This window comes from Chionomys nivalis, chromosome 4, assembly GCF_950005125.1.
Source record: "Chionomys nivalis chromosome 4, mChiNiv1.1, whole genome shotgun sequence".
NCBI lineage: Eukaryota > Metazoa > Chordata > Mammalia > Rodentia > Cricetidae > Chionomys > Chionomys nivalis.
In genome coordinates this window covers 70,445,595-70,465,987 of record NC_080089.1, presented here as the reverse complement: position 1 = coordinate 70,465,987, position 20,393 = coordinate 70,445,595, and the positions used below count along the sequence as shown (strand labels likewise).

General features: G+C 44.6%; 1 protein-coding gene across 1 annotated transcript in view; it reads left to right on the top strand.

The window, feature by feature from the left end:
* Positions 1-11,795, top strand: part of Aqp9 (aquaporin 9) — a 32,851-nt gene extending 21,056 nt beyond the window's left edge. Inside the window, exons 3-6 of the mRNA XM_057768593.1 lie at positions 3,075-3,212; positions 5,185-5,303; positions 9,027-9,244; positions 11,621-11,795. Of these exons, the coding sequence (XP_057624576.1) occupies positions 3,075-3,212; positions 5,185-5,303; positions 9,027-9,244; positions 11,621-11,795 (650 nt within the window). The remainder of the gene's footprint in view (positions 1-3,074; positions 3,213-5,184; positions 5,304-9,026; positions 9,245-11,620) is intronic.
* Positions 11,796-20,393: the final 8,598 nt, after the last annotated feature.

Genomic DNA, 20,393 nt, shown 5'->3' with positions numbered 1-20,393 from the left:
TGTGGGGGAAAGGATTGAAAAGAGCAGCAGGAAGGATAGCGGAAGCAGGAAGATGCAAAGAGCTGTCCCCTCTGGCCTGGGGACTGAGTCCTGAGCTCTTGGGAGGGAGAATCTGAAATGACTAGAGGCTGCATTTCCAGGTCAGGCTTTGACTCTGACCAAGTTGTCTATGAGAGGCTGTGAGAGCACCCAAACCCCATAAAATGGTGGATGAGCCTGGCTGGCGAATGATGGTGTTGGGTTGGAATGGGAACACGTATCATGACTCTGCGTGGAACTAGCATAGTTCATTCTCTGAGCACCGATGATTCAGCAATGTGCAGGGGCAACACATGTGTGTTCCATGACAGCTACACAGACCACAGCATAAGTCTTGGCATCAGTGGTCACAGGCAGGAATCAGAGAAGACAATTGTGTGAGGGGTGTCTCTATCAAGATGACTGTACCTAACACTGTTTGTAGCCTCATGAGAAGCTCTTTTTGAGGACTCCAAGAACAACCAAGGCATGCCAGACATGAATATAAATGTTGTCCCATTTTGTGGTCATAGACTGGTGAAGTCAGTGGCCTTTCACTTTTAAATATAAAGAACCAATTTTCTATAAAGGAGTTTTAGCATCCTGCTCCATTGTGAATGTGCCATTCAACCAATCAAAGCTTATTGTTATACACATGTAATTATTATACACACGTAATTATGTAATATGCTACTCAAAGCATGTAGGCTGCCCGGTGGTAACTATTTTTTAAAGTAGCATGTGTATGTGTGTGTGCGCACATGTGTGTGTGTGGAGACATGCATAGATGCCATAGAATGCACATAGAGTCCGTAAGTTCTCTCCTTTTACCATGCGGGTCTCAGGGATTGAATTCAGGTTGTTAGGCTTGGTGGTAAGTGCCTCACTGCACCCTCTTAGGCATCTCAGTGGACCCTGTTGGTGACTATTTTTGACATAATTTCTAAGTGAATTAATTGAGAAAGCAGAATAGCCTTGCTCAGTGACAGGAAATTTGTAAAGTATCTATCCCAGAACTGTGTAAGGGTGATAGGGAGTTCACCCAGAACAGAAGCTTTGGAAAGTTCACTTAGCTCACCCAAGACCCACATCTTGAGCCTGTTGGATCCCGACTGTTCCCCGAGGGGGTTCTTTACGTGACTAATACGGTTATCAAAGCAACCTTGGCAGAGTGGATATTTGAGAGCAGGACTCCTTGACCCTAGAGCTCATGTTCTTTCCACTACGCTGCTCTGGCCACGCAGGTCTGTAGGAGGTAGGCTCTGGAGCCCTCTGGACTCCAGCCACTGCTCCCCCTCCCTTTCTGGACCCTCTGTCACCCCTTAGCCCCTTCTCCTCATTCGTGTCCAAAGCTCCCTCCCAGATCTACCCTCTCTGACTCCCAAGCAACTGTCCCTGGACATCTGTCATGTACATCAACTAAACAAAGCCCCTTGATTATTTCATCGGCTCTCTTATCTAAAATGCCTACAAAGTGGCTGACGTCACATGAGACCTGAGACTAACTGGGCTTCCAGGGTGCTTGCAAAATGTAAACCTACCTGCAGGATTTTTTATCTTAGGAGAGAGCTTATTCTAGAAGCCTCTTCTGGCAAGGCACTCCATAGAGATGGTTTGGATCAGAGGTGATTTTTTATGGCCCTCTTATCCTTCCACAGTGAGAGCCTGTATTAGATCACAGATTCTGCCCTGTTAGATTAGCCACGTCTTTTATTCTATCCAGTACCTTGGCTCATCTGCTGTGCTCAGGCTCGTCTCCTCTAAGCTCAGAGACCCTCTTCTCCAGGCTCAGACCCTCCTCCCCTCTAAAGTCTATAAATGTAAGGCATTTCATTTGTTCTGTGGGCTGCTGTTGGATCCTAGTCCCTGATCCCTAGCCCGCCCAGTGTTAACTAAAGACTCTCCACGCAGCCGCAGGGAGAAGAGGAACAGATGCAGCCGGCTCCAGGAATTTCTCATCAGTCTTTGTGTTTATCCAAATTTACGCTTCCAACCTTCCTCCTAAGCTGGCAAGACCCCACAGTGCTCAGAAGGATCCGGGAGACCCCCCATGCTTTGACATCCTGGAATTTCCTTGCTCATGTTCACTGGAGTTGAAAGGCAGGGGTAGTTGTCTCTGCGGGTTAGCAGCCAAAAACCCAGTTTTCAACCTTGAACAGGAGACTCGGGAAAAGCATGGCTTTCTGTGGGGGCTGGGCTTCTAGAACAGGCATGACCATGGTTCTGATGAGGGCCAGGGTTCAGGGTTGTCATCACCCTCATAATCATCATCAGGCTTGTTGTCATCTCTCTTGTTCACACCTCCCCTGAATGCCCACATTTCACTGTGCTCACTTTGGAAATGGTTTTAATTCCCTTCCACATAAAATGCCGTCCCTGTCCTCCAGGTTTACCTTGTGCCCCACCACCTTGCAAGCTCAGATGTGCATATGTGTAACACACTTAGTTTTCAAGGCAGATACATCTTGCTTTGTGATTATTTTTAATTATGTGCATTTGTGGGGGTGGGGTGGAGTACATGCATGTGAGCGCAGGTACATGCGGAGTCTAGGAGAGGGCATCAGATCCGCTGGAGCTCCAGTTACGGATGGGTTTTGGGTTATCTGGTGTGGGTGCTGAGAACCAAACCGGAGTATTCTGCAAAAGCAGTATGAGTTCCTAAGCAAAATACCTCTCCAGTCCCAAGGAGGTTAGAAGGGGATCAAGGGAACCCGGCTCTTATTCAGATAAAGCTTTTGGTGCCTGTTCTGGAACTAGCTCTTGTAGACCAGGCTGGCCTCGAACTCAAGGAGATCCGCCTGCCTCTGCCTCCCGAGTGCTGGGATTAAAGACGTGAGCCACCACTGCCTGGCTAAAACTCTACTTTAAAAAAACGAGTTGCTTACACAAGTTTTAAATGTTTGAATCCCTTTTCATAAGATAAATATTCTAAACCGTCTTTAATAGTGCAATGGATTATTAGTTTCCCTCATCCAACACTCATCTGTGTTTCTGTTTCCCTCTCCCCACGCCCACTTTCTGGCCTCTACCCGCTGACTGTCTCCTCTTCCTTGCAGGAGGCCACATCAACCCAGCTGTGTCTTTTGCAATGTGCGTCTTTGGAAGGATGGAGTGGTTCAAGTTCCCATTTTATGTGGGAGCCCAGTTTTTAGGAGCCTTTGTAGGGGCTGCAACTGTCTTTGGCATTTACTATGGTGAGTACTGACCCAGAGTCCAAAGATTTGGAGGGGTAGTGGGGCAGTCTATGGAAGCTTGAACTTGGTAGGAAGCATGAGACTGAGCAAGAACAGGAAGCATTGTGACAATGAGACCCATGTTATCAACAGGGCCAATTTATGAAGCCTTTTAATAAAATCTGAATCGGCTTTTTAATCTAAAGATGTTTATCTGTGTGGGTCTTTGTTTGTTTGTTTGTTTTTGCCTGTACATGTATGTGTGCACCACCTGTGCATCTGATTATCACAGAGGCCAGAAAAAAGTAGCAGAGTCCCTGGAACTCATGGTATAGAGAGATACCATGTGGGTTCTGGGACTCAAAACTCAGGTCCTCTCTGGAAGAGCAGCTAGACTTCTTAACTGCTAAGCCACCTCTCTAGGTTCCAAAATATAAATCTTAAAATGGAGGGTACAACTTTTAAGAACCTAGTTTTGGGTCCTCCCTGCACTACACTATGAACATAGGCAAAATGCCAGTGGGCTCTCTGCTGCTTTCTCTGATTTGACTACAAATGGGATCCTGCCTGGTCATGAAAGCTGTGGTCCAGGAGATATTCAGGTTATGCATCTGGAAACACACCTTTAAGGAAGAAGCACAGCCAAGAAGCAGGTTGGGTGGGAGTCTCTGCCCCATCTAGCCCACAGTTGGAGCATCTGCTCAGGAGCCGTCTGTAGAAAAATGTGGTCCTGGAGATCACAGGCCCAGGACGAAACCAAGACTGTGGCAGTGAGTAACCCTGTGACTTAAATACATACATGGGGATGAAGCTTGAGGGCACATTCCCATAATCCTAGCACCTGTGAGGATGGATGGTCAGGAATTCAATGCCATTCTCAGCTACAAAGCAAATTCTAGGCCAGCCTGGGTGATTTGAAACTTTGTCTCAGAATAAATAATAAATAAGTAAACATACAAGTCATTAGATCATGTAGGTCCCAGTTTCCTTCTCTGGAAAATGAGGGGCTCCCAAAGTCCTTAGGGCTAAGGAATCTTAGGATCGATCCTGTGGCGCCAATTGTAACATACAAGCTGTTTGCATTCAACCCAAGATGAGCCTTAGAGTGTTTTAAATGGCAAACTTAAGACACTGTTAATCCAAACCCTAGGGAAACCGGTTGTACAAGGAGACCCCTCCCCACAGTGTCTCTCTGAGAATTAAAAGTCTAAGGGAGATCCGAGGTCAGAAACTCAGGGAGCCAGCAGCTCAGCAAAAGAGAGGCATGGAGTAGGTACTATCTGTATCATTGACATCCAGTTTCCCGGCTCTGAGGGCTCTAAAGGCCAACCATAGCATCTTCATTATCCCGATACACCTTCAGGTTCTGAAGTAAATTTTTAGGGGCACTAGAGAGTACTCTAGGAGTTATGACTTCCGCTTAGTTAAAGTTAAAGTCACACTTTGGTTTTGGGTCAATCTTGAAAATTCCAAGAATTCCTCCCACACCCCCATGCTCTCTCAGACCCCAAGGACTAAGGTCCTGGTCCAAGTTTAGAGCTGTTCTTCTTTGATTCCTGTTGCTGTGATAAAAAAAAAAAAAAAAAAAAAACCCTGACCAAAAGCGGTTTAGAAGAGGGTTTATTTCAACTCCTGGGTCATGGTGCATCATGGAAGGAAGTCAAAGCAGGGACTCAAGCAAGAGCTTGAAACAGAAAACATGGAGTGTTTGCTGACTTCCAGGCTCAGGCATACAAAGCTTTCTTAGACAGCCTATAACCTCCCTGAAGAGTGGTGCCAACCCCAGTGAGATGGACCCATCTTCATCAGTTAAGAAGCAAGACAACCCCTCATGTACGTATCCACAGGCCAACCTGATCAAGGCAATCTCTTGGTTGGGATTGCCTTCTCAGGTTACCCTAGGCTATGCCACAGTTTAATTAAAGTCAACCAGAACAGCCTCCCTCAGCCCTTTCTAGAAAACACTAATGTCCCCGAGCTCTGTCTTCCATAGATGGACTCATGGCCTTTGCTGACGGAAAGTTGCTCGTCGCGGGAGAAAATGCAACAGCATTCATTTTTGCAACATACCCAGCTCCATTCATATCCCTGCCAAATGCCTTTATAGACCAAGTAAGTGGAGAGTCAACAAGGACCTGATTTAAGTGGAAAGACATGATAGAACGTGGGGATAAGCATGGAGTGCGTATTAGAGCACTGTAGGCCTGTAAAAAAGGAAGGGTTGTGTTTCCAAGTCAGAGGTCCTTATGAACTGAGCTTTTTTGACAATGATTTTCCCTTGAAGATGCTGATGCCACTTGAAGGGTTCTCAGCTTCCTTTTTAATGCACATAGTAAAAATGTCCGGCGGAAATGAGAAGAGGACACGAGATGCAAACGAACCCACGTAGGAGTTTATTAAGGGGGTTTGTGCTCATGGGCCCGGGAAATGGTGTGGACAGAAGCGGGGATGGTAAAAAACTGCGCGTCCAGCTTTTAAAGACTTCCTAGCACATGTGCACTAGGGGAAAAACGTGCCTACGTCAGACGCTGATGACAGGCGACTCTACGCCATGTGCCTGCATACAGGGCCTTTTGTGTCAGACACTGATGACGCAGATGGCGGGCGACCAACACATGCGCACACAGGGGGTACATGCTCCAGCTTCAGAACCCGGAAGTGCAGCCTTATGGGTGGCTAAAAGAATTACACATAGGTGTTTCATATTAGTTGAGATCAAGACAAAGAGTGGCTGCCCAGACTAGAGGCAAATGAGGTCCAGTTCACTTCTAGTGTCTCTTTGGCACTAAGGGTGATAGCTACAAGAGAAGGCATCTGTCTACCTCCAAGGACTATGAAATATGGTGGTGAACCTGGGGTGTCATGAATCTGTCCTATCTCTCCGTGAGGCTGAGATTTTACCTCTCAAGGGAGATAAGCATCTCAACTAGATTGATATTTGAAGTAACTTCTGCTGGTCGTGGTGACACACACCTCCCAATCATTTGGGAGCTGGAGGCTAGAAGGAGATATTCAGCTTCCTCTTGACAGAATCCATCACCTGGGAAGCATAAAAAACAAAACAAAACAAATTTTGTTTGTAGCACTCTGGGTTGAACCTGGGGCATTGGACATGAAAGGCAGGCTTTCCATCACTGAGTGCCAAAGAATATGTATTATGGCAATTCACAACTGTCTGTAACTTCAGTTCCAGAGGATCGGACACTCTTATACAAATGTACATGCCTACAAAATACCCAATGCACATAAAACAAGAATAAACAAATCACACAAAAAAAAATTTTTTTTAAATATTTTTCGATAAATGGCCTAGTCTGTACATTAGTGAAATTATAATTATGCCATTTTTCTCCATAAGAAGAAGGCTTCAGGAAATTTGGCTTGTACAAAATAAAGGCCTTGTCTCACGAGGACAGCAGTTGCTGGGAGTAGCCGTTGGAGGCCAGTCAGGTGGCTTTTAAATAGTAGGCTATAGGAACTGCGGGAATGATAAACTCTGGATGGTGGGCAGCTTGGGACACATTACCTCTCAGGGTCTTTCCACCTCTGATAGTAGACGAGCTGATTGGAAACAGAAGTTTAACAAGTGGAGAAAAGTGGAGCTCTCTGAAGAGAAGGGAGTCGCAGGAGGGTTGTTTAGCAGTGTGTAAATAGTATGAGGAGAGACAAGGTAAAGAATACGTTGCTGGAGGCATGATGTGGTCCAAGTTTGGGGTCCTTATATCTCTGATATTAGCTACAGTACAGAGAGTGAGATGGACAAAATTAATCTTTCTGGCTTCAAAGCACTAGGAGTCTATTGCTGCAGCCCCATCTGGATGCCTCTGGACGATGGGAACTGTTTAACATGCAGCACCCACAAAACCCCAGAGCCATTAGCCATTTATCTGCCAAGCAAACAAGGCAACTAGGGTACCTTGGAATAGACTTTGGGGATGGGTATTCAAGCATTTTTCCAATTAGTTCAGCTAGCTAATATGTATTTGTTAGATACCTGTGGTTCCAACCCGTTCTTGCTCTACCGTCAGGGTCAGAGGTTCAACTAAGTAAACAAGTGGTTCATTCAAGGTTACAAGGGCAGAGATAAGAGATAAAGTAAAAGCACTAGGCCAGCCCAGGCTTCCACTCTGCCAGAGATGGTCAGGTAGGGCTGCGCAGGCACCGGAGCTCTCTGGAGAAGATGTCTCTCCACACACAAATTCTTTTGACTATGAGTATTTTTGAAAAGTTGGTGAAACACTGAAGGAATTAAACCATAAATTCACCGGCTTTGCTCCCAACCTGCCTCTTCTACTCACCCTCGAGCACATGCCTCAACCTCCGTCTACCTAAGTGCCCTCATCTGTAAGGAGAATAGCAGGGTTTGCTTCATGGGAATCATTACAACTTCTCAGCGAGATGAAGCACGGGATGGAGCCTGCGTGAGGTGAACATGCCGTGCAGCCCGGAAAGCTACCCTTTGGGTGACAGACACTATGTGTACAGCTACTCACAGCTGTCATCTAGGTTGCGAAACAAAATGATGGCTTATAAGTTTAGAATTTGGAGAGAGCAGAAAAATCCCACCACTTGAGAGTGCCTGTTAATGTTTTCATTTTATGTGTATTTTTTTTAAAACGTGAATTTATAATATTTAATTTCTCAATGTTATAAGCATTTTAAAATGTTACCATATAAAGTTTTACGTGTACTTAGTGTGGATGTGCGGATGTGTACATGTGCATGCCATAGCACACATGTGGAAGCCAGGGCACCACTTTTGAGTGTTGGCTCTCTCTTCAACCACATGGACTCAGGAGACTGAGCTTAGGCCATCGAGTTTGGCACCAAATGCCACTATGTACTGAGTCACCCCACTGGTGCTGTTTACAGCTCTTAGCGTCTCTGTAGTAAGTTATGGACTAGACATCCTGTAACGCAGTTCCCTCTTTTGTTATTGATGTTTGCTTCAATGGCTTCCAGTTTCCACTACAACAAACCATGCTTAAGTAAAAGTATGTATTTTAAGATAATTTCCCACAGTTTCATTATGTCTATGAGTTTGACCTATTGAATTGTATGCACGAACTTTGGTTTTTAGATGCATATTGATAAGTTATTGCAGGATTTCCTCTCGAGAGCATGGAGTGTGTTAAGGTGCACTAGAAAACGTCTGGAAAATGGTTTTTCTCTAACTTTGCCACTGTTTGCGTTTCTTTTGTTACAAAGCAGATTTTCCTACTCATTTCATCGGCCTGAGTTTCCCTGATAAGAAATTTCTACCCATTGCCTCTGCACGTTCATCTATTGCTTTCTTGCTTGCTGTCTTTACATCCAGTCTAAGCCAACCCTCCTTCACTTTCTGATCTTGCCAATTGTGCCTCAGTGTCACTGACGAGCAGCTTAGCAGATAGTGTGGTAGTTGAGGACCAGTCTTCTCCGGACTGGACCAGCTGTGTGATGTTCAGCAGGCACCCAATCTGCAATGGGTGACTCCATCAGCATCTGCTTCTAGCATGTCTGTGGAAGAGCCACATGCTTGTCCACTATGTTAGCTGTCACTAACAGGATTTATTTATTTTAAGTGGATGAGTTTTGCCTTTATATATATGTGCACCACGTACTTGCAGTGCCTGTGGAGGTCAGACGAGGGCATCAGATTCCCTGGAACTGAAGTTACAGGTGGTTGTGAGCTGCTGTGCGGGTGCTAAGAACTGAACCCACATCCTCTGCAAGAGCAGCAAGCTGGCTCTCGGTGTCAATCCCAGCTGTTTTAATATCTTCATAGAAGGGGTAACTCTGGGTGAGCAGGTGGACAGAACAGACTGAACTCTGGAAAATTTTCTCCCTCTCCAGGTGCTGTCTACCATGTTACTCCTTCTGATTGTCTTTGCCATTTTCGACTCCAGAAACATGGGGGTCCCCAGAGGCCTAGAGCCCCTTGTCATTGGCCTCCTGATCATTAGCCTTTCTTGTTCTCTGAGCCTCAACACTGGCTGTGCCATGAACCCAGCTCGAGACCTGAGCCCCAGGCTCTTCACTGCTCTGGCAGGATGGGGATTTGAGGTCTTCACGTAAGTACCAATGGTGTCCTGTGTCTGGTGCCCTTCAACAGAGAGTACTGAGCCTTGACTCAGAGATGCAGGAACATGTGGACCAGAGAGTAGAGACTATAGACACTCTGGTTAAACATGAACCATTTTCGTTATATAACTTGTCTACAGATTGACTTGGTGACCAAATCCAGACTAGAACTGAAATATGATGCTGTCAAGGGACTCCTGAGTCCTTCATTCTCCCAGGAACACTTCATTGGACATTAGATATGCAGAAGTCACTGTGATAGACAAGGACATTTCCGAATCAGTGCACACACTAGAATTTGAGGCAGAATATTGACCTGTTTAAAATCTAAATTAATCTAGCATACCATATAAGATGAGTTGAAAAGGGAGAGAGTAGGAGGATAGAATCTATGCCAAAAGACCCACACATTCCTGTGGCAGTCCTAGGAACACAGAGTAAATGATGGTTGCCCTGTGTGTGCACTGAGCCAGGACCCCACAAGTAGTCACACCTGGGCACCTCCTCGCAGGACTTCTGTTTCCGGCACAATGTGTCCAGCTTCAAATAAAGCAGACAGGGTCCACACCGTGACAGAGAGATGCTCCAAAAAGGGAACCGTGGAACAACTAATATGGCTGCTACAGGGATAGCACCTTACCTCTAGCCAAGGCTTCCAGGAAGGTTTTTAAACCAGAGAAGAAAGCAACCCCCTTTGCCGGCCTCTTGCAACAGGGTGCATTCGTATTTTAGGGTGAGGGAAGGGATGCTGCAACCTCTTGCACGAAGTAATAGTGACATCTGGTGGCGGCCGTGCTGAGTCTCAGTTCTCTCCCGTCCAACCCATGTCCCTCCTTGCACCCTCCCTGTGAATGAAGGAACTGAAGCTCAGAGTGGGAGTACCTCCTCAGAGACATTCCAGACTGTCCCAGACTTGAGACCAGGTCTTCCGGAGTCCAGGGCAGTGCTCTTGTTTTCTGCTTTTGTCCTCTCTGATCCAAATCTGCTGTATACAAGACAGGTGTGAAGGCTGTAACCCCAGCACTAAGGAGGCCCAGGCAGGTGAGTCCATGAACGTTTAAGGGAAGCCTGGGCTACATCATGAGTTCCAGGCCACCCAGGACTGCAGAGTTAGACTCTATCTCAGACAAAATATGCTCTAAACAAAAGGCCACAAGGATCAGTCTGTGGCTGCCAAGCATAATCATTCAAAGAGTAGGCTTGGATTCTTCTAGAATCAGCATGCTCTCCATTACACCAGGCAGGAAGGTTTTGAGTTTCTTATGGTTTGGGGGAAGAAGCCCAAAGCCTTGTGCATGAATCCTGAACAAGGGCTTCCCTGCTGTGATGCTCTCCAAACCTTTTCCTGTTAGTTCACAAGAGAAGGCCAGAATCTAGTCAGAGTATAGGGAAATCCTTGCAGGCACCTGTCTATCCTCCTGGTCATCTGCTTTCCCTGAATCATTCTGAACGTTTGTCGTTTTTTAGAAATAGTTTTCCTCAACTGTCTACATCTTTAAATGAGATATTTTGTGCTTCGCTTTGCCTAAGCAGTCATAGAAGTCGTTCCTATGGTGCCACTTAATAAATAAACAAACCAACCTCACAAAGTGACCTACTGTCTCCTGGTCCGTGCCTTTCCTGGAGTGGACAGACCCTGGGTGTTTCTGCAGAGGAAAGGGCCTTGCAGGATGAAGCCCTGCTGAGTGCATGTGTGGCCTGGGCCCCCAGAAATAAGCACTGGTTCTGATGATATTCGGCAGACGTTTAGCAGATAGCTCACACACTGCCTTAGACGTTCTTTAATCTCTAGGAGTTTGCCATCACTAACCGGGAGTCCCAGTTGTTTTCATTCACAACCCCCAAGCTTCACTGGTTGACAATATAGGAAAGACAATTACTGAATAGCCTCTCTAGAGGCCCTCAGTTTGGGCCATGGATGCATGGAGCTGTATATTTTTTATTTTTACATTTTAATGGGGGTATAGGATGGGTGGTAGACACAAACCACCATGTACACATGGAGGCCATAAGACAGCTTGTAAGAACTGTCTCTCTCCTTCCAACACGTCAGTCCTGGGGATCAAACCCAGGGCATTAGGCTGGGCCGCAAGCATCTTTACCCACTGAACCATCTCACTTGCCCAAGTACCATGCTTTCTAAAAGGAAAATAAATAGGGTGCAATCATTCAGTGGGGTCATTAGGACACTGGACTAGGTTCCTGATATCAGGTGTGCTGCAGAGTCCGGGATTGTAATCGCGGTGCTCTAGTGAACGTGCTTATACAAGGTAGGTGTGGGCACAGAAAGAGTCACTTGTGAATAACAAGGCTAGAGATAGCAGGGTGGCCAAGAAGTATCTCACTGACTTCCTGTTTGCTTTCAGAGCTGGGAACAACTTCTGGTGGATTCCTGTTGTGGGCCCGATGGTTGGCGCTTTCTTCGGAGGCCTCTTCTACATTCTTCTTATCCAGCTGCATCACTCGGACCCCGACTCAGAAGTGAAGGCAGAGCCATCTGGGAGCAAGCTAGAGAAATATGAACTCAGCGACAGCATGTAGTGGTGTGACCGGGTCTAGGTTTACTATTTATTTGGTTCTTGCTTCAGAAAAGATGGCATCCATGCGGTATGCTTTGGTGAGAATTGAGGGTAGGGTGGGGAAAATCGACCCACTTTTCTCTAGCCATTTGGGACAAACCATTGCAGAGGGAGTAATGAAAATCTCCACCAGTCACCCCTCCCCAGAATATCACTGGCAGTCTCCCTGGGGCAGCTTTCTCTCCAGCCTGGTTCATTGCATCTTTGATGGAAGGCCTTAGTAATTACTAAGCATTTAGAAACTTGACCATGGACTTGGTAGGATGGCCTCAGAGACATTTACTGCCCTGTGTGAAACAGTGTCACCAAAGGCTCTGCCTTCACAATCTACAAACACGGCATTCTGAAACTGAAAGGTTCAACAGTGACTGCGCTCAACACCTATGAAATGGAAGGAAAGAGTTAACACTCCACCAAGCTGAGCACTGATATTCTCCCAACCTAGGGCTCTAGAAAACAGCAGAAGATAGCTGTGAAGAACTCTGTGACATTTAAAAACCTCAGGACACAAGATAAATTTGGGAAACTGAATGGCTTTTTTTTTAAATGGAAACCATTTGTCAGATTAATCTCTTGCACTTCCCTGCATTTTAGATGGTAGCAATTAATTTCTAGGTCCTTAAGTATATAATAACCTGAAATATGATTTTAACCTTGGTCATGAAAAATACATCGCTCTGTCTTTTTCAGCACAAATGTGTTTTCCTGAAAGCTCAGTTGAGGACAGACCTCTTGAGTAGTCTGTGGCTGCACATCCATGTCCCCAGAAGCCCAAACTAGAAGATAGTGGAAGCTGACCAGGAAGACTGAAGTTGAGGGTAGAAAGAGTCCCTGGGACAAAAGCATGAGGGACAGGCTTTATCTCTCACTAAATGCTTTCCTAAGCATCATCACATTTGATCCCAACAGCCATCGTCAGAGGGAAATAACCATAGCAGCCATTTTTCAAATGAAAATCTTACATGAATTAAGCAAGTTGCCCTTTGTTCTGCAGGGTGCCTTATGCCTTCCAGGAGCTTGCTAACTGATTGAGGGTGTTAGACATTCCCCTCAGGGTTCTGTGGAAGGGGGCACCAGCAGCTTTCAGAACATGTGTGCTTTGTAGAAATACTACTTTCAGATCTTAGGGTGTGAAATCTCCAGATCCTAAATTGTTTGGTATTCCCACTGTCACTGAGGTGTTGATGAAGGAAAGAGTATTAAATACATTTAGGGGGATATTATTGTGTTTAGGATCTTTTTTCCATTTGATAGCTACCAAACATCCTTAGTTCAGAGTTTGTCAATAACTGTCTAGGAATTTAATTTCCTGTGGGGATTTTAGAAAATATTAATTCCCAGTTAGTCTTTTGTAAATAACTTAGGTGATTCAAGCTTTCATCAAGGACTGGAAACATGGACAGGATTGAATTCTATGGGCCTAATTTTTCCTTGAAAGCCATATATAGTTGTCATGATGGGCTTGCTGGTGGTGTTCTCAGTGCCTTCAGTCCCCTGTGGATTACAGCATAGTTCTCAATAGTGGCAATTTTGCTTTCTTCTCTCCATACTCAGAACATCTGGAAACATCTGGAGACATTGACGGTTGTGACATCTAGGACTAGGGGAAAGAGTAATGGTTAGAGATGCTGCCACCACAAGGCGGTATCAAACCCATGTCAGTTATGCCTGGGATGAGAGACCCTGTAGTTTCTGAAAGGTGGGGAGAGAATCAAGATACTGTGGTCCTGAGCCCCGGATTCAGGTTCTATAGGGAGCAGAGAAGGAACCAGAACAGACCTTTGCGGTAGATTTTAATTCTTAGAGCAGGAAGCAATCCAAAATTTGAGATTTTGCAGGGTAGATTGTGCAATAGATCATCCATGCGGGTCCTCATTAAATACCGCGGGATGATCAATGATCAGGATTATAGGAGGAAGTGTGCAGTGTTAGAAGTTCACCCTAGGAAAGATATCTTCATAGAAAAAGCTTCCTTGGCTGGGCGGTGGTGGCGCACGCCTTTAATTCCAGCATTCGGGAGGCAGAGGCAGGCGGATCTCAATGAGTTCGAAGCCAGCCTGGTCTACAAGAGCTAGTTCCAAGACAGCTAGGACTATTACACAGAGAAACATCAGAGAGAGAGAGAGAGAGAGAGAGAGAGAGAGAGAGAGAGAGAGAGAGAAGGAGGGAGAGAGAGAAAGAAGGGGGGAAGAAAAGGAAAGAAAAGAAAAAGCTCCCCTTGTTCCATGCTCAGATCCACTCCTGTCCCAGGTCTACTATGAGCAATGTCTCTGTTGGATTCTTCATCAAGAGACTGTCTGTGAAGTTACTGGGTCTATGCCAGCAGTCACCAGCAGAGCCAAGTCCCTCCTTTGAAAAGATCTCCTGTAGGAATTCTAGTTGCAACATTCCTTCCCACCCCCCTGTCAGTTGAAAAGGTTCCTAGGAACATTTATCTTAACATCAAAACCAGAATTTTCTGTGATTTCCCCGACCAGTTGAGGTTTCAGAGCATGGTTCTACCCAGCAAATAGCTCAGCAATTCTTTAGTTGTTGGATGGGATAAGTGAAGCTAAAAATATGCTTTGATTTAATCCTTAAGGCATAAATTATAATTTAAGTTGCTCACACATACATCTTGTTACATAAGGTATATCAGCACTCAGCAATATCATCATGGGGAAAGGATTGGAATTTCTGATGGTTTATAAGCTTTGTTTAGTCATAAAAATGATTGTTCAAAAATAAAATCTTGTGTGGTGTCCACAAATGAAGTGGAGCTGGTATTAGTACAAAGGGGACAGGGGTTAAGGAGCTTTGTCCCAAGAATAGCTCTATCAGGGAGATGGGGCATCTTCAGAACACTGCATCACAGCTTAAAAGCCATTGACAAAACCTCATAATGAATGTTTCAAGAACAAAAACCTGGCTGTATTAATTTAGTCTCAGGCCATCTCCCATGACCTTCCTAAGAAGTGAATTTGGGCAGAATTTTCCCCCTCCCCACCTCGAAAACATCACAATGAGATGTGTGATGTTAGTTCTCAAACTGAGAATCTAAATTCCCTGGGGTAATGAGTTCACCAATTACAGTCCATAGGCATAAATTAGGATAGCCCTAGTCAGGGTTACTGTGTGGACCCTCTAGGTCCACATAAAAATAAAAGATAACCAATAGTTGCAGATAGACAGACAACCAAACAATCGAGGTCCAACCTCTTCTATCACGAGCAGAGTGGCTCTTATGATGGAGAAGACGCCTCTGCTGTAGTAGAGGGCACATACCAAGTGAGCATGAATAAACTTCTGTTGTCAAGAGAATCTACCAAGTAACAAGCGGTTGTGCAATCTGAATCCCTCAAGGGCTGCATTTTGTTTTGCCTTGATGAGTTACACACACACACACACACACACACACACATGAAGCAAAATAAATGTTAAAGACTGCTGGTGACATAATGGATTATGCTCTTTATCTACTTATGATTTTGGAAGATTAAAACATTTTGTTGTATCCTAAAAACAAACAAACAAAAAACATTGTGGGAGAGGTGGGGGAGGTCCTGGAGGGGTCCAGAGTGCCTGCTGTTTTTGTGGCGGTCAGAAGTTGTTTTCATTATGTAAAGCTTCAGAGGAAACCAATGCCCTCTTCTGGTCCCCACAGGCATCTGCATGAACACACATACACATACACACACACAAATCTAAGAAAGAGTCCTGGGCGCACAACCTCCCCAACCTCTTCAGCCACCAGAATGTGGAGCATTGAGAGGGAATGCTGTTCGATCAGGCTGGGAACACTAGGGGGTGCTAGACTAGGGAGGAAGCAAGAGGCCACACCAGACTTCAGAGTCCAGGCCCTTAGTCACTAATGGCATGGCAGGGTCTCACTCTCATGTCCCAGCAGGAAATGCGTGTGTAAATACAACAGAAGAGTCAGCTCATTAGGGAGCCTGTAATGTGTTCGTATTAGTCACCTTGTGTTGCTATGATGAAACACCCGACAAAAGCTATTAAGGGTGTATTTTGGTTCACAGTTTGAGGGAACGCAGTCCTTTGTGGTAAGGAAGGCATAGCTTCAGGGGCGTAAGGGAGCTGGTCTCAGTGATGAATGCTGCTGATGAGTCTGCTTTCTCCTTTTCTGTCTGAGCCTCGTGTTCGTGGAATGACGCCACTCATTTTTAGGGTGGGTCTTTCTAGCTCAACCTCGCTGGACACTGCCTCACAGTTGTGTCTGGGGCTTTGTCTCCTAAGAAATTCTAGGCCCTGTCAAGTTGACAGTCAGTATCAACAGCACTAGCTGTGTCTGTCTGTGTGTCTGTCTTTGTATATGTGTGCCAGTACTCATGGAGCCCAGCAGAAATCGTCATATCATTGGAGTTGGAGTTACAGACAATTGTGAGCCACCTGCCATGGATGCTGAGAACCAAACTGTGGTCTTAGCCACTAACCTCTCTCTCTATCCAGCTCCCATACTGTCTTTAATACTTACTATTATATGAAGAAATCCATACTCTATAAAATGTTTTAACTTTAAAAGCTGAAATGTGAGCTGGGCGGTGGTGGCACACACCCAGGTGGATCTCTATGTGTTCAAGGTCAACCTGGTCTACAAGAGCTGGTTCCAGGGCAGGCTCCAAAGCTACAGAGAAACTTTGTCTCGAAAAACTAGAAAAAAAAAAAAAAAAAAGGCTGAAACGTGCCATGAATCTATCCCTTTGTGAGCCAGTGATTATGGTGCAAATCTAGAAATCCCCAGGTCACTGCAGTTTGTTGCAGAAGTAGCTACTTGATAATCATTTATTCATTTATTCCTAGGACTTCAGAGCTTTGAAAATAAAACCCAGTACAGAAATAGCACCCTGCTTCCAGTCCAAAACCTTGGTGTAAAGGAAATCAGAGATTCTGATAACCCCCAATTGACTGATTCTGGTACTATTCTGAGAATAAACTGATTTATATTGTCAAAACCAAAAGTAATTTCTGTGGCTCTGGAGGAGCGAGGACCATACTTTACCCACCCCAGAACCTGTCCTCAGAACAAAGCCAAGGGCTGGGCTAGTGATCTTCAAATACGACCGTGAGGGGCTCTGAGTGCTTACATCTGGGAGCTGTCGGGCTGATGCCTAAGAGTGCAGGCAGCATCCAGAGAGACAGTCTGCCGTAGGGTCACTGTAGGAGCCTCTAACTCCTCTGTATCCCCCAAATGAGGATAATGTCCTAGAGGGTGTAGAAAATGCTATGAAACCCTTAAATCCTCCCTGGAGCTCGTTACCATCTCAGTGCCTCCTAATTCTATTATAATTTCATGTTTTCACACCCACTTGCTTTTCTAACATCTAAGAATTTAAAGCTCCCCTCAAAATATCTGCAAGAGTGAATGTTTGCTAAGGTCACCTGGTTTATTTGACTGATTGAGGTTTGACAACCTGCTCAGAGGTGCGCTTAGATCAAGACAGAGCTCAGTATTGATAAGAAATTAACCCAGTTCTTACTTACCTAATTTTTAAATTAAAACAAAATTTTGTTTAGAAATTGTAAAAATTATTTAGAAAGTTAATACAATACCAGTAAAATATGCAGCAGATATTTTTAAAAGGTGATGGTTGTGTGCATGTATATAGGCAGCCCCAATGTCACACACTGCAGAGTCTAACACAGGAGGGCCTTGAGTTCAAGGTCAGTCTAGGCTGCAGAATACAGTCTGAGACTGTATCATGAAGCTACTCTCCAAAAGACTTGAAAAGAGAGGAACAACGTTGCAGGATTTACACAGTCTAATTTAATCTTTAGATGTTCCTTAAAACCATGATAACCAAGACAGGGTCATTATAAGACAAATAGATTAATGAATGCAAGGAAATCAGAATTTGACCGATACGCATGTAAGTATTGATTGCCAATAAGGGAACTGATGTCACCTTCCTGAGGAAGTGAAGTATTTTCTTCAAATGTCATTAACAGCCACAAGAAAAAGAACACACAGAAGCAAAGTTCACAAAATATAATTCAACATGGATCATAGACCTAAATACAGAAGTTCAGCCTGTAAGCTTCTAGAACAAAACATATGTGCAGCTTTGGTTTTGACAGAGTTCTTATATAATACTATAAAAATAGAATAGTTGGACTTTATTACATTAACCATTAAAAGTACTTCTAACCATTAAAAATATACTAAGAAGCTGGATGGTGGTGTTGCACACCTTTAATTCCAGCACTCAGGGAGGGAGAGGCAGGCAGATCTCTATGAGTTCAAGGCCAGCCTGGTCTACAGAGTGAGTTCCAGGACAACCAGGTCTGTTAAACAGAAAAACCCTGTCTCAAAAAAAAAAAAATTAAGAAAATAATTGGGTGTCAGATGGCTCAGTGGTTAACAACACTTGTTGCTCTTGCAAGAGGACTTAGATTCCCAGCACCCATATGGTAGGCCATAATCATCTGTAACTCCAGTTCCAGGGGAGACAACACCCTCTTCTGGTCTTTGCAGACACTACACACTAGAGGTAGGCATATTTGTGTATATATACATATAACACCCACATACATAAAAATTTTTTAAAAGTTTAAGAAAAGAAATGGGGAAAGCCACAAACTTGAAGCAAAAATATCTAGACTAATTGTAGTTAAGACAAACTGATATTTTTTTTAATTTCTTTGTTTTTACATCCCAACCAAAGTATCCCCCCCTCCTCTTCTCCCAGTCCCCCCCCACTACCCACCCCACCCACTCCTTCTCTATTTCTCTTCAGATACTGGCAGGGCCTCCCGTGAATATTGTCCAGCCATGGTATATCAAGTTTCAGTGAAACTAGATACTTCCTCTTCTATTAAGGCTGAATGAGGCAATCTGGTGGGAGGAAAGTGTCTCAAAAGCAAGCATCAGAGTCAGGGACAGCTCCTGCTTAGACTGTTAGAAGTCTTACAAGAAGACCAAGCTACACAACTGTAACATTCTATGCAGAGTGCCTAGGTCAGTCCCATGCAAGCTCCCTGGTTGTTGGTTCAGTCTCTGTGAGCCCCTAAAAGCCCACATTAGTTGATTCTATGGGTTTTCTTATAGTGCCCTTGACCTTTCTGGCTCCTACAAGCCTTCCTCCCCCTCTTCCACAAGATTCCTAGAGCTCCACCTAATGTTTGGCAGTGGGTCCTACATCTGTTTCCATCAGTTGCTAGGTGAAGCCTCTCTGATGACAGCTGGGCTAGGCACAATTGATGAGGATAACAGAATATCATTACGAATCATTTCATCGACTATTATTTTGCTATTCATATTTGATTCCGTCCTAGATGTCTGGGGTATCCTGCCTCAGGGTCCTGGCCTCAGGGATCGTCTCCTCTCAGGGGTTCTCCAGCTGGGCCAGTCATTAGTTGGCCACTCCCAAATTTCTGTGCCCAGCACATCTTGTAGGCAGGACAAACTGTATTTCGAAGGGTTTGTGTCTGGGTTGATGTCCCAGCCTCTGCACCGGAAGTCTTGCCTGGTTACAGGAGATGGCCAGTTCAGGCTCCGTATCCCCTATTGCTAGGAGTTTTAACTAGGGTCACCCTCACAGACACCTGGGAGTTTCCATTGCTCAAAGTTTCTAGCTTATCCCAAGATACCCCCAGATTCCAGATGTCTCTCCTAGTACGCTCTCCCTCCATCCTCCCAATACCTGATCCCTCCTGTTCCCATCCCCTCTTTAGCCCCCTCCCTCTATCCACAGGCAGTATCTAGTCTTAACTCCCCTTCACAGTGAGATTCATGCACAACCACCACCCCCCTGAGACCTTCTTGTTATTTAGCTTCTCTCTGTCTGTGGGTTGTAGCATGGTTCTCCTTTACTTTATGGCTAATACCCACTTATAAATAAATACATACCATGTTTGACAAACTGATTTTTAAAATGGACCATGAATATGATGCCTCATTAAAGTACGTATTTGCATATGCATACATTTGATAAACATATCAAAGAAGTTCACATTCAACTCAGTGCTCTATCCTGTTGTTTTATCCTAAAAGTCTGTGTGTCAAAAACTAAAACAACTTCCTCCAACCACATCAGCAACTCCAAATGGTAAGATCCAGAGCGACCGTAGCTTGTAATTCAGTGTCAGGAAACTTGTCCAGTGGTATAAGTGGGTTTGTTTGTTTTTTTAATGTCATAAAGTTAAACACAGGCCTGCTCTGTAAACTCTGAATTCCACTCCTAGGTATTTATCCAAGAGGGAGTATATGTGAGCTACACACACACAAGCATTATTGTACAAAAATGTTCATGGCATCTTTATTCACTAAAGCTCTAACCTGGACTAAGTCTAGATGGCCATGACATGGAAAAGGAGACACAGTTCTTGATATTCCATGACAAGAGAAGACTTAACAACAAAAAATAACCTGCTATTCATATCAAGTGTGAAAAATATTAAAACATGGTGAACACGTTTTAATCAGATATAAGAAGTACATCATGATTCAACTTTTACATAATTCAAGAAAAATAAAGTACCCAAAAGTGACAGAAACCATAGCAATTAGTTGTGTCATATCAGAGATGGGAGGGTGCAATGTTTGTAATGGGGTTTGGGAAAATGG